Raw genomic sequence first — 14640 nt, 5'->3', positions numbered from 1 at the left:
ACAGACAACAACTGCATCCTGTCCTCCACCCAAGGTCTGGTGAAACCTGGTGGGTCAAGAAGCTAGTAGGACTATAGCCTCAGTCAAGGCACCGTCCACGGAAGCCCTGACTGGAGGATTGTCCAGCTCTACCAGTTGTTCCAACCATGCTATTTAAGCCAGAAGGTGGCACAGAAAGTTTGCCCAAGCAACAAGGTGATTTCTTCTTGTGGTTACTTTGGATCCTGCTTGTGCTTGCACCCAACCCTGTTCCTAATTCCTGCTCCACTCCTGTCTCACCCATGTCTTCACTCCTGTTCCCACTGTGCTCCATCCCCGTGCTTGATCCTTGCCTCTCCTCTAGTTCCTGCCCTTACACCTCACTTCCAACCATCTGTGATCAGTCCTGGCTCCGACCCCGGCCTCCGACTTCTGACCCTGACTTTGGCTTGACCCTTGGCTCTGATTTTTGCTATCTGACCTCAGCCCTGACCCTCAGCTTCGATTCTTGCTTCTGACTCTGGCAATTAGAAATTGACTCTGGTGCTGACCCTTGGTGCCATTCCCCAACCTGGACACCTGCTCTGCCCACTAGACCTGACTCCTGCTCTACTAGGCCAGACCACCTGCATCCCCATAACAGCACTCACCCTCCCCCCTCCCCCCCAACTTCCCGCCTTCCTAGCCTTACCCCTTCCAGCAAGCCTGCTTGTCTACCTGTCTTACCTGCACAGAGACACTGCTGGCTCTGTGTCCATTTCTCCCTGCCCCCCCCCAGCTTTGCTCTTGACACGTGCCACTGCCAAACAAGTAATCCCAGCCACAAGTGCTATCCCAACATTGGGTATGTCTACACAGTGACTAGACACCTGCAGCTGGTCCATGCCAGCCGACTCGGATTGCAGGGCTATTTCACTGTCATGTAGATGTGTGAGGTGGGAGGGTCCCAAATTGGGCTCCAGCCTGAGCCCAGAAATCTATATAACAATGAAACAGTCCCTTAGGCTGAACCCTGCAAGCCCGAGTCAGCTGGCACGGGCCAGCCGCGGGGTTTTCCTCTGCTGTGTAGACATACCCATTGCGACTCAGAGTGCGCACAGCTCCCAGTAAATGGACAGCTTCTCTACAAGGAGGCTGTGACGAACTGGGACTGTTCTTAATGTGGCCTTTGAATGCTGAGTGGGGAGTGTTGGCTGGGAAGGCAGGGGAGTGTGGCTAGGATGGTCTGCATGGGGGGATGGGAGACTGGCCGAGGGAAGATACCTGAGCGTGTAACATGAGAACCCAGGAAGGGGTTAGAGGCCAGGTGACCCCTTTGCCCGGGAAACAACAAAGGCTGGGGAGGAGTTTCAGTGCTGGTTGATGGAATGGCTGGGAGGCAGACGGGGCTCTGACCCCCAAGGGGCTGTGGTGCCCTGGGACCCCAAGATGCACCTAACTGGGGGGATCCTGTTGTCTGTGCCTGCAAGACCTGTCTTGGACTCTGTTCCTGTCGTCTAAATAAACCTTCTGCTTTACTGGCTGGCTGAGAGTCATGGTGAATCGCAGGAAGCTGGGGGTGCAGGGCCTTGGTTCCCCCACACTCCGTGACAGAGGCACTGCCAGCTGTATGCTGGTTCTTCTCCTGCCCAAGGTCCCAAGATGAGCCACCTTTCCCCTCCTGTTTCTTGGCCTAGGGGAGATTGGAAATTGAGGCAGGCCAGGTTAAATCATGTCAGAACTGACTCCTTCCAAGAGACCCAGCCCTCCTCCCTAGTGGCCTGGAAACTGGCCAGTCATCCATGTGTTAAGTGGTTGGCCAGATTAGTCAGTGTCTCAAGTCAGAATCGGAGATGTGGTTATGTGTATTTTGAGCGTATTGTGTATATCTTTTCAAATTCTGCCAGCTTTACTCTCACTGGGTAGACCCTTAAGGCACTACTCAACATGAGTAAGAGTGGCAGAATCTAGCCCAGTACATGGAGGCAAGCAGCATTTTACTTGATGCCTTGTCTTCCGGCAGATTTAATTATCACCTTTTGGTTCAATATGTTACATTTGACTGAGAGTCCTTTAATGTGCAGTAGCTACATGGATACTTTTATTTATACTATTTATACATTGTTTTGGACACCAGTACTAAGCGATAAGATTGTGAATCATAGAAGTTAGCGATGGAAAAAGACCTGTTACGTCATCCAGCTTGTTTCCAGCCTAGGCCAAGATGGCTCTTGAAGATATATTTATCTAGTTTTAAGTGCATTACACAGTACATTCAGTTAGATTCCATACTGTGCAAAACAAATTAACCACGCTGAATTCAGTATTAAGTGTATAGTATACCTACAAGCACATTTTAATACATGGTTAGGATTTGGCTATGGACTACGGAGAACAAGTTACAAGTGCATAAAAAATGCTTTGGGAAACTATTGTTACAACCAGAGTTTGCTTACCTAGAAGCGGTGCTGAGCACTTAATACTAAACTGCCTTCCCTCCGCATAATTTTTCTGTAGTGGAGCCCAGATTATCTTAAAAATAACCAATTAGTTTTTTATCAAATTGTTATTCATCAGCCAAAAATACTTGTTTTGATTATACTATAGCATTGCTGTTTACTAGATTGAATCTCCTTCCTTCTGCTGTGAAAAGCTGCTTTCTAATACTTCAGTTCTCCTCTTAGAAGTTCTTCTCTTTGGCCAGAGTTGAAGTACTAAATAATGCTCCTCACAGCTTTAGGGCTGGTCTACACTGGGGGGGGGGGATCGATACAAGATACGCAACCTCAGCTACGCAACGGTCGACGGTGAGCACGTTCGGGGATCGATGTATCGCGTCTTAACGAGACGCGATAGATCGATCCCGGATAAATGGATTGCTACCCGCCGATACGGCGGGTAGTGAAGACGTACCCTTATTCTGTGCTGTTGAAGTTGCCCTGTAATCCTTTAATGGCCCAATTTCAACCCTTGTGGCAAAGTACACTGTGAACAGAACTCATTTCAGGAAGTTGTAGGTTCCGTTTCTTCCCAGGGTTCAGGCACCAGCAAGTTTCTAAACTGGATTTTCCCATGAACTATGAATACTTGTTCAGAATAATTACAGCATGACCAGGTGTTGGCTGTAAGGTTATATACTCAAGCACATGAACAAAAATTTGTGGAGGTGAAAAGATTTGGGTAAATGTACTACCTGTCCTGCTTGCAAAGCCATGGGTGGTTTGGTTTTGGGTTTTTTTTGTTTGTTTCTTAAACAACAATTTTTGTACGGACAGTCCTTCCGGCATAAACTCCAAACTGGGAACATCTTCTGAGGACACAACTGAGGAGTCATTGAATCATTAAGCAGATAAGGGAAGATACCAGTGCACAGTGGCAGTTTAAAAAGTAATGAGTATGCTAGAGTCCATATGAGAGAGAGTAGAAAATACACTGACATTACAGAATATCAACCAATGGAGGTCCCACCATGCCCAGTCTGAAGTTGTGTGTCCAATTTCAATTGCCTCACTTTAAGAAAGAGAGGGTAGAAATTTAAAAGCTCTAGAAATAGGCGTCAAAGATTCCGCAAGATGTAAAGATGACAAGAGACTGCATAAACCAGAATTAGTTAACCTGGATTGAATTATTCACAGTTGCAAAGAACAGAGTGAAAACTGGTGATGCTCCTTTTTTACCATGTCTCATAACACAAGAACCAGGTGACGCTCAATGAAATTAAAACACAGTAAATTTAGAACTAATAAAAATAAAAAGTATTGTCAGATTCATTGCCAGAGAAGGTCACAAAGACAAATAGCCTGGCTTTGCATTTTAAAGGAATGGATAATTTTATGATCACTAATAACATTTGTTATTTATGCAAAAAAAGGTAAGGATAATCATTCTTCAGGGTGTAAGCTGATATCTTGCAGGGGTCAGAAAGGAATTCTCCCTCTCATCTTCCCCACCTCCCAATATACAGCAGTTGCACAGCTGGCTAGATTCATTATTTTGGGAAGGGAGAGGAGTGGGATTTGCCTTCCTCTGACGCCTCAGCCGTTGGCTAGAGCACCAATGGCCTGATCTGGTATGGCAAATCCTGTGTTTGAAAACAGTTATGAGGAGTCATGTACTCCACGTGTGGTGTCTGGAGACTACCTCGCTGCAGATGCTGGGTGCAGAAAATGCAGTTGCCAAGGAGAGGCATAAACAGGATTTAGAGATACATCAAGAAGACTTTTCTATAATTGCCACTGTTTGTAATCCTCTTCCCTTACAGGGGAATTCATCAAGGCTTTATATGAGTCAGATGAGAACTGTGAAGTCGATCCCAGCAAATGTTCATCCAGTGAATTAACTGATCATCAGAGCAACTTGAAAATGTGTTGTGAGCTGGCCTTTTGCAAGATTATCAACTCCTACTGGTGAGCACCTGTCTCTCACTCATTGGCCACTTGGTTTGACCATTTGGTTAGGAAAAGTAAAAATAGTATCCCTCTCTCTCCAAAATATGGGAAAGCAGCAATTGTTGTGAGACCGAGGACAAATATACTTCCATATATTATAGGAGCTTGGGTTCCTGTGGCTTACCACTCTCTACACAACATCGCAGAGAGAAGTTCTGTCCAAACAAGGAGTACTGACACCATACTCTGTCCTAAGTACTGTACCATATGGGAATGTCCCCTGAAATATTTACTGTGGCACTGGAGATACAGTGAATGATGATTGAATCAATGGGGTAACTTGAAAACTAAACTTCAGAAGTTCAATTTGAACTTTGAATAAGCAGCTGATAGCTTGGATGCTTATGTGAAATGTTTTTCAGACCTCTTAGATCTGCAATAGTGGTCTGGAAATTATATTGTGGGGAAAAAGCTTCACAGGAGATTTCTATTAGTGTCGACTTCTGATCAAGCTTGAAATGTTGAAATTCTGTCTTTTCTGCTTCAGGCCAGATCAAATGAAAAGTAATAATAAAAAAAAAAAGTTAACTCAGCATTCAAAATTTTAAGTCCAATTATAGAAATGAGCAACAGTTCAGTGTGTGTCTGAATTTTTACAAACCAATTTGTCATTCACTTCAAACTAGGGATGGACATTTCTTAACCTGTAAATCAAAGTGATCGAAAAGGATTTAGTTTTATATCTTCTAGAGGAATGCTTAATACTTAAGTGTACCAAATAAAATGGTGATCTAGGAGCTAAGACTAGAAACCTAATAACATTTGCTGGGCTGAAATAACAGAATAGCCAGCATTTCTGTTTCTCATGGTTTTGCATTTCCTCTGACAGGCTGTCAGTTCAACCTGTTACATTTCACGCCTTTGTCATTTTATGATTGATTTAATTGTTTGCAGTGTGTTTCCTCGTGAGCTGAAGGAGGTGTTCGCATCCTGGAAGCAGAAGTGCCTCAGTCGGGGCAAGCAGGACATCAGTGAACGCCTGATCAGCGCCTCACTCTTCCTCCGTTTCCTGTGCCCGGCTATCATGTCCCCTAGTCTCTTCAGTCTCATGCAGGAGTATCCTGACGACCGGACATCTCGCACTCTGACACTCATTGCTAAAGTCATTCAGAACCTCGCCAATTTTGCTAAGTAGGTGGCAGTAGCATATTAGCCCTGAAACAACACAATGTTCAGGGGTCTCAGTCTCACTGCATATTATTGAGGAAAGGAAAGGAGAGCTCTGTGCAAATGCAACTCTAAAGCTAAATCCTAGGAATACTGTGTGAAACTTTGAATGGGGAGGATACTTTTCCACCCACACGCTGCGTGGCTACATAAACCATGTGTACACTGTTGGCCTGATTCTGTTTTCAGGAGTAATCACTGAAGTCAGTAAAATGACACTGGTGTAAACTGTTATAATTGAGAACAGAATCAGGTGTTTTCTGTGTAAGTACATATACACTTTGGTTTTTATTTGATCTCATATAAAGAATACAAGTAGAATTCAATACAAGTTACTTGAAGGTGGTAACTCTTTTTATCCAAACTCCCAGCCAAAGGAATGATGCAAAGGACATATGCCCAGAGTCTCCTAAAAGGGTAGTGTATGTGGGGGGGCAGTGGTGGTGCCTGTCACCCAGTGGTATGAACAGTGGATTGTTAGTACCTAGATGAGTCAAGCAAAGCAGTGGGATTCTTCAGTCACGTGCGCCCCCCTCCCCCTTCTCCTTTCAGGAAGAAAGATGAAGGGGAAAGCATTAGAATAATTCTCTGAACACTTATCTGTTGTATTCTGTGTGGAGGTCATTCGCGCTCTCTCTCTCTCTCTCTCTAGGTTTGGTAATAAAGAGGAGTACATGGCCTTCATGAATGATTTCCTGGAACATGAATGGGGGGGAATGAAGCGCTTTCTGCTGGAGATCTCTAACCCAGACACCATCTCAAACACCCCTGGGTTTGAAGGCTACATTGATCTGGGCAGGGAGCTCTCAGTTTTGCACTCCCTATTATGGGAGGTTGTGTCCCAACTTGATAAGGTAAAGCAGGCTCAAGGGCTGGGAGGCTGGATTCTGCAATAGTACCATAGCAACTGTCAACACCAGGAAATACCCAAGTCCTATTTTAGGGGGATCTTTCTAAAGTTCAGTAACTCTTTAGAAAAGTATGTGACTGTGGTGTTGAATATTTATCCTTTCAATGATTCCAGATCAAGGCCTAGCTCCTGCAAGACCTGTGAGACCTTGAACAGGATGTGCAAGGTAGTTGTGCTCCAGCACAAGTGTAAATGCTTTGCAGAGGCTGGGTGTTCAGTGTTGTCCTCTGCACAGTGATATGAAGCCTCCCTGAACACCCACTCCCTTACTCACACCTGTGCAGGGTAAAAAGGGCTGGGCATGGATGGAGAATGGAAATATCAGTGGAGACAACTCATTGCTGCACATTCCCTTCTTAGGCTTTCCTCCTCCTCCCAGATTGGAATAGTTTAACAGCAGTGTTTTCATTAAGGGCCTGAGCCAAAGACCATTGCAGTCTCTGGGAATCTTCCTGTTGATTTCAACCGGCTTTAGATCATATTTAGCATAAGATCAGGTTCCCCATGTATGCCCTGTCCCATTCATATTTTTACATGCCCCGCATTGTGCATGGTGAAGTTGATTCTCTAAGAGCCAACACTGCAAGCTCCTGAGATCTGAAAACCAGGTGGTGTCTGTTCTGCTACCTACACCATCACCAGTAATGGACATTCTGTCATCAGCCTTTAGCTGGCAAATTGGCTGATGCATGAGACAGAAAAGACTCCAGCTTGCTTTTCCCTAGCCATGTGGGCTCTTCAGAGCCAATAGAATTAAAAACTGGTAAGTAGAGAGAGGACTCAGACACAAGGAACAGAGTTCTTGAATAAGATTTTGCCATTTTTACATGTTTACAAGCATTTGGCTATTATTCCCATCACACTGCAGAGTTTCAAATCCGCATTATGTTGTCTGCAGTCCCAGATTCCATTTACACCGTACCTGTCAGGTCTTTTCTTTTCAAATTGGAGATGAGTTGGTCTGCAGAGAGCTGCTAATAATATTTTGTTACTACAAAGGTTTGTAGAAATAATGATTTATTCAAAGATTTATTTCCTACTGGTACAGTGTAAAATTATTTGTGTTTGGTGTAGTAGAGTAAATCTAAATGCCCTTGATGCATGAAGATAAAAACACACATTTTAGTTTTATAAGGATTTTTGGATTTGTTTGTCAGTTTCCCGTCTACACTCTTACATTTTTGCACTCTAAATGTCCTATGCAGTAAAATCTCTCCTACAAAGACTGCTTTCCTGAGGCCACTGGAATGACTACCTGAACACAAATGGGCAGATCCTGAGTTCATGTACAATGGGCTATTGCCAGTTTACCTCAACTGAAGATCTGGCCCAAAGACTGAAAGCTTCTGGAATTGCCAGAAGGAAAAAGAAGGGGAAACCCCTCTTTAGAACTGAACTGGACTGGACTTATGAATTTGCCAGTATGAGATCTTATCTCATAGTTACTGGGGGCTGCGGAACTGCTCTCAAAATGCAAATAAGTGGTACGTGGCTTGAGAGTGGAGGTAGGAAGCGGATACAGTATTAAGCCAGCGTATACTGTGCTCTTTTCCCAGTGCAGATGTCTCCGTATATCCTAACAGGTTTGGGGAAAGGGGTTTTGTTTGTGCTAAAATGGGAATTAAGGGTTAATGTTACACTACCATGTTGCTTCACTGTGGGCAATGATTACAGGGACTAGGAAAGGGAATATATTAAGTTACCAGGAAAAGCTGGAGGTTTTAATAAAGGAGAAATAATTGGGAGAAACAAGTGGGTGTAAAGTAACTCTGACTCTACACTGTACACAACTGATTGGATGCCTGTTTCTGGGGGTGGGGTGGAACCTGTCTTTCACAGGAAGGTAGTCTTTGTAATGAGCTTTACTGTGTAATACCTCCCTTGCCCTCTACCCGCACCCCTACCAGTGGCAATGTGTAGATGCCAAAGTCACCTTATAAACTCAGGGTAGATTTCCGGAGAAGAACAGAAAATCTGAACAGCAGCCTCCACCACAGGGATAAAGTGTTGGTAGAACCGCTTTATGGTCAGTTGCTGTTGCGTAAGGTCTTGCCAGTCTAAAGTGTAACGATGCAAGGTGGTAACTAGGCGCTAGTCACTGGCTGAAATGAAAATATTGGGTTGGATGTCACTGGAGTTTCCATGCACTGGGGTGAATGTTACTGGAGTTTTCATGCCGTTAATTTTAATTTCATTTGAAGTGGTGAAAGCCATGTTAGTTCCCAGCTTTTGATAGCACTTTGGTACAAAAGATGGCATCAGTGTAGAATGCCAAAAGGAGAAGGCTGATGAAATGGAAACCTCCCTCCCACAAACCCTTTCAATTCTCTCCTGGATCCCCTGAATGCAGCCCCCCCTTCTCTGTTGGCATGCATTTCTTTTACCACATGACCCCTTTTGCCTGAAAAGTTCCCTCCCATTAGCTGATTCTGTAGTCTCTGAATTCCCATTAATTAGTAGTTACTGTAGTTTTTAACTTGACTCCACCCTGGATTTAGTTTGCTTTGCATGACAGTTTTGCGTTGGAATGGCAATAGTTTGGTTTTATTGAGCATGAATTTTATTTTTGGGGGTCAATCCTAATTTCTTTTCTATTTCCTTTTCTTTCCTCAATGTCTGCTGCACCCTGTTTCGTCTCCTTCATTCATCTCGTCGCCGTGGTTACGCTGCTCCGTAACAATGCATTATGGTCCTGCCACACCCACACACAAACACCCACCCTCCTTCCTTCCAACCTCCACCCCTCTGCATCGTTATCAAAAAATGGCGGATGTCGCGGTGCTTATTGTCCAATCAGGGTGAAAATTCCTTCCTACAGGCGACCGTGGCAAAACTTGGACCCCTCCCTCGCATTCTTGCTGACATCACCAAGTCAATGACCAATCCTACGCCAATACAGCAGCAGCTGCGGCGTTTCACCGAGCACAGCTCTAGTCCAAATGTCAGTGGCAGTCTCTCTTCAGGGCTTCAGAAGATATTCGAGGACCCCACTGACGGGTATGTAACAGCCAGGGTTCAAGAGTAGATATGAAGTAGAAGGGATATAGGATCAGCCATGTTGTAAGACTGTGTTAAGAGAACCCCTGTCCAAGCATAGTTGCCCCAAATTTATAACTAGGTACATGCTAGGACTCAGAATTGCTATCTGTAGTAAGGAGGACAGAATCCCAGTAAGATATGCGAGGACTAGTGCTAAAACATGTAAACTTTGCTAGACCGTTGACTTTAGGGCAGGGAGCTCTCATTGACTTTAGGCAAACCCCAGCATCCTGGCTAAGTGCAAACTTTACCCCAATGATATTAAAAACCAAACCTTATACCACTGGCCAACCTGGGTGAAGTACAATGAGATGGAAAGATACAAACACAATGTGTAGCTCAATATAAATCCTGTAAAGCTGACTGAAATATCTCACTCTAAGAGATCAGATTACCTTTCCAATAGCATTGAGAAATGCATGTTATAGTTAGGCTGAGGGAGAATGAAAAGATTAGAATAGCAAAAATAATCTGTTCTGTATTTAGTGTTACATTTCTCACCTTGTAATTGTTACAATTCCGGAGAGCTCCAGCACAAAGCCTGGTGATGGCTGAAATGCATGAGAACTTGCAACCTAGTGGTTTCTCTGTCCATGCTTTGTGCTGCCAAGTGTAAGGCTCTGTTTTGTGTCTCAGATGTGTCTACTTTCTGGGCCTTCAGCAACTCCTGCAATCAATTACATGTTCAGACAGATTGAATAGGTATAGCCTCCAGTTCTGGGAGGCTGAGGAAGAGTGAAATGAAGTCTGGATTGGTTTGGAATCTAGCTGAAAAATAGCAATGTCCGAGGGGGCAGAAATCAGTGGGAATGGTTTGAGTTTTACCTGTGAGAAGATAGTCAGGCAGTTCTTAAGTAAGGCTTTATTCTTAAAGCTAAACTAATTGGAGACGTGTGTATTGTGACTTGAGAAAAGTAAAAAGCTTCACAAAAGGAAATAATCTAGTTCCCTGAGGCTTTTTTAGAGAGAGGGAAGGGGGTTAATTGATGAAGAAGGGCATCTCTGGGACAGATCCACTGGGGTTGTGGCTGGTTAAAAATTAACCAAATGCCTATCTGCTCCACAGTGACTCACATAAACTGAAATCTCCAACCCAGGAAAATATAGATGGGTATTTTCGAGGGAAAACCTTACTGTTGGTTCAGCAGGCATCCACCCAGAGCATGACTTACTCAGACAAGGACGAGAGGGAGAGCATACTGCCCAATGGACGTAGCGTCTCCCTCATGGACCTGCAGGACCCCCACGCAACTCACAGCGATCACACATCCATCCTGCACGATGTGCCTTTGCGTCTGGCAGGCAGCCAGCTCTCTATAACACAGGTGGCCAACATCAAACAACTGCGGGAGACTCAGAGCACGCCGCAGAGCGCTCCCCAAGTAAGGAGACCGCTGCACCCAGCCTTGAATCAGCAGGGCAGCCTCCAGCCCCTCTCCTTCCAGAATCCGGTTTACCAGCTCAACAACCCGCCTCCACCAATGCCAAAGGCCTCTGTGGACTCCAGCTTGGAGAACTTAAGCACTGCCAGTTCCCGGAGCCAAAGTAACAGTGAAGACTTCAAACTCAGTGGACCCAGCAACAGCAGCATGGAGGACTTCACCAAACGCAGCACACAGAGTGAGGACTTTACCAGGCGGCACACTGTGCCAGACAAGCATGTACCTATGGCTCTGCCCCGCCAGAACAGCACTGGGCAGGCACAGATCCGTAAAATGGACCAGGTTGGGTTGGGCGCCAGGGCCAAAGCACCACAGTCCCTGCCACATAGCGCTTCCTTGCGGAGCACAGGGAGCCTGTCGGCAGCTTCAGGTGCAATGGTGACAGAGCCAGTTCAGAATGGGAGCCGGTCACGGCAGCAGTCCTCGTCCTCCAGAGAAAGCCCTGTCCCCAAAGTGAGGGCAATTCAGCGGCAGCAGACGCAGCAGGTAGGAACAAAATCCTTCTCCCAGATTTTGTCCATTCTCTGTATTTGTAACCCTCTAAGGTAACTGCCCTCTTCAACATTTTCCACTTACTTTATTTAAATGTGAACTGATTCTAGTATTATGTGAGGAGAGGCTGGAATGGGAAGGAGCAGCAGGCACAGGTTGTGGTTTGCCTTGCTACCATTATTAGCTTGGCCAACAACTCTCACTTGTTAAATAAAATGAGCACAAGATAATCAAATTAAGATTTTAAAAAACTGTGTTTCCAGTTTATCTTCACAATAGGAAAAGTGACAAATTTGTTCAAAGAAACAAAAACTGAAGAATTTCAAGAACAAAAAACTGTTTCAAAAGCCAGTTGAGATGGCTGAGTTACAGTATATTTGCCTACTTAAGAGGAGGGAAATGAATCGATAAGAATAGCATAGAATCCGTGTTGCCCAACTGCTAAGCAAATGCAATATTCTCATCAAGTATAAAGAAATGTATATTTCGTCACAACCCAACAACCTTAGCTCCATCCTCCACTACTCTGTCATCAGTAATATCAGAATATGAACAAAATGGAAACACTTAATAGAAATATATATTTACCTATGTCTAATGCATATTGATTGGCCTCATATGCAAATCCACATACACCTCTACCTTGATATAACGCTGTCCTCGGGAGCCAAAAAATCTTACCGTGTTATAGGTGAAACCGCGTTATATTGAACTTGCTTTGATCCACCGGAGTGCGCAGCCCCGCCCCGCCGGAGCACTGCTTTACCGTGTTATATCCGAATTCGTGTTATATCGGGTCGCGTTATATCGAGGTAGCGGTGTACTTAATTTTACCAGAAGTCAATAACATTATGGTGTTTCATCTTACAGAATTTTGTTCTTAACAAACAGCAATTATATAGTATTGAACAAAAAAAGTGTCTGATAAATATTTTAACTGATGTGTACAATGTAGTGGTATCCCATAAAATGAAATACTTAAATACGGAAATTAAGCTAGATAGTCCATACAAATGCCCAACAGTCCATAGCACAACCACCTTAACTCTGATCTATGAAGATGTCCTGTATTCATTTCTCTGCTCTAGGTTAGAACAGTGCATTTCTAGGCAGTTTAAAGTTTATGATGTCCTAACGGTTAATATCCTTGCTTTTAAGTACTTGAGTTTTGTAGTTTACGTGAAAGCTAAGTATATTGTTGTCATTCAATGACCTTATCTGGCTTTGAAATGAGGCCCTGGGATATATTAAAACCAGCAGCTTGAATTGCACAGGGAAGCAGAAAGGAAGCCACTGCAGTTCTCTGACAACAGCTGTTATGTGCTCATGCTGACACAATACGTGAGCCAGGTGGCTGCATTCTGCACTAGCTGAATCTTCCAGGTGGTCTTTACGGGTAGGTCCAAGTAAACAGCACTGCAGTGTCCCATCCTGGAAGTCACAAAGGTGCGAGTGAGGACTTGTGGCAAGGGAAAGCTACAACTGCTTAGACTTGGTTTACACTTAGAAATGTTGTCAGCAGAGCAGTATTGATTCAGTGTGTGAAAAAAAGTGCACCCCTAACTGGTAGTCATATGGCAGCTGGTAGTGCAGACTCCACTTATACCAGCACGGCAAAAAGTCCTTTTGCTGGTACCGCTGTACTGGCAAAAGAGCTCATTGCTGGTATTAGCTGCATCTCCACCAGGAGAGCCTGTTGGTATCGCTCTACCAGTATGTATCTACACCAACAAACCCTTTTAAATGTAGACGAGGCCTTTAGCAATGTATGGGAGAAAAAGCAGGGCAACCCATACCTGGTATCTGGGAACCCGAGAACAATCAATGCTTGAAAACTACCATATGGTGTCTGGCTTTCGCTACTGTAACTGAAATCAGAAATATTGAATCACAAAGTCAAGCTTATTAGGCAATTATATTTATACCAAAGAAATGAATCCCATAATGTTTAAAGCTTTTTATGTTGTTTGTGTGCATATCCCTCATTTTGGGTGCTTGTCTTGTATGTGGGTATAGGCGGGTTTATAGATACAGTATGTTGGATGGTACCATATATTATATGTTTAAACCACTGCTGGGGGGGGGGGGGGGGGGAATCTTCAGCCCAGTATAATAGGAGCTGTACTTGGAAATCCACTAACTGCTCTTCTAATGCTTTGGCTGCCAGGTGAAACAGTGTGTGTGCGTGTTCTGCTGGTAGCTTCATTTTGTACTGCAAGTAGTGCCTTATCGGAATTCCCTCTGGAAATAGTTAGTTTCCTTAAGACCTTTTACTGGAAATGGCTAGAAAAATAAACACACACTTACTTGAAGGCAGTGGGGTGGGGAAACAAATAGGCTGTTTTTAAAGCAGCCTTTTAAAAAATATTACTGACCCTTTTCTCCAGCACGTACACGTGCATATGGGCATGCATGGGAAAACCTACAGCCACTGCCCTTTGCGTGTTTGAGAAATCCCCAGTTGGCTGTTTACAACTTATTGGATAATCTCCTTTTGGGTCTGTTTCATCTTGAGGTACTGATCGCCATATTCCTATGAAGTAAAGCAGTTTCCTCCATTTGCTTAGAAATGACAGAGTGAAAGTGCTGTCACAAACTTTCCTCCTCTATCTACCATCTCCTTTTATCCTTCAGCCATGTTGATGCCTATAGCTATGGTCAGCTTCAACAGACGACATTTCCACTGGCCCTGTAGATGATAAAAGTTGAGTTATATGTGTCTGCCTGGATTTCCACCCTTCCTTTTCTACACTGACTCTTTTCACCAGTACAGTTAGTTTCCTTGCTCCCAGTTCAGTCACAGATATCAATCTGGTCTGTTATTTGTATTTCAGACAACTGAGGAGCTTCTTGAGCTGTTCTGACTTCAGTGGCCAGCCTGTTCTTGAAGCAAATTCCACTGCATATTTTTAATTGCAAATATCACTGTGGAATTCTTTTTCTGTCTTAAAAAAAAGTTGGCTGAGTTCTCTCTGAGTGTTGCTCTGTGGGTATTTGTCATTATCAACCTCTTTGCAAGTTTCATATGTTTTTGAGCACAGAGCAGGGCTGTTTGCTTGTCTGGGAGACATTAGCTTCTGTCTTCCATTTAGTGAGGAGGTGGGGGATAGAATTTTCAGAGAAATTTTGGTATTGAATAAATTTCCCTCTCTGGCCTCTCTTCTGCAATATTGTCACTTGGGAC

At 44.2% G+C, this 14640-nt stretch overlaps 1 protein-coding gene across 16 annotated transcripts in view; it reads left to right on the top strand.

Annotated features, from left to right (window-relative positions):
- The window catches only part of RASAL2 (RAS protein activator like 2), a 273501-nt gene that overhangs the window by 240607 nt on the left and 18254 nt on the right, over positions 1–14640 (top strand). For 14 of the 16 annotated variants that reach the window (XM_005304207.5, XM_065554538.1, XM_065554537.1 and 11 more), the window contains 5 exons: positions 4220–4364; positions 5301–5537; positions 6226–6427; positions 9281–9480; positions 10589–11450. In XM_005304207.5, the coding sequence (XP_005304264.2) occupies positions 4220–4364; positions 5301–5537; positions 6226–6427; positions 9281–9480; positions 10589–11450 (1646 nt within the window). The remainder of the gene's footprint in view (positions 1–4219; positions 4365–5300; positions 5538–6225; positions 6428–9280; positions 9481–10588; positions 11451–14640) is intronic. The other 2 variants (XM_005304210.5, XM_005304206.5) reach the window with 1 other exon arrangement.

The sequence above is a fragment of the Chrysemys picta genome, chromosome 8 (genome assembly GCF_011386835.1).
Source record: "Chrysemys picta bellii isolate R12L10 chromosome 8, ASM1138683v2, whole genome shotgun sequence".
NCBI lineage: Eukaryota > Metazoa > Chordata > Testudines > Emydidae > Chrysemys > Chrysemys picta.
This window is presented reverse-complemented; position numbering and strand designations above follow the sequence as displayed.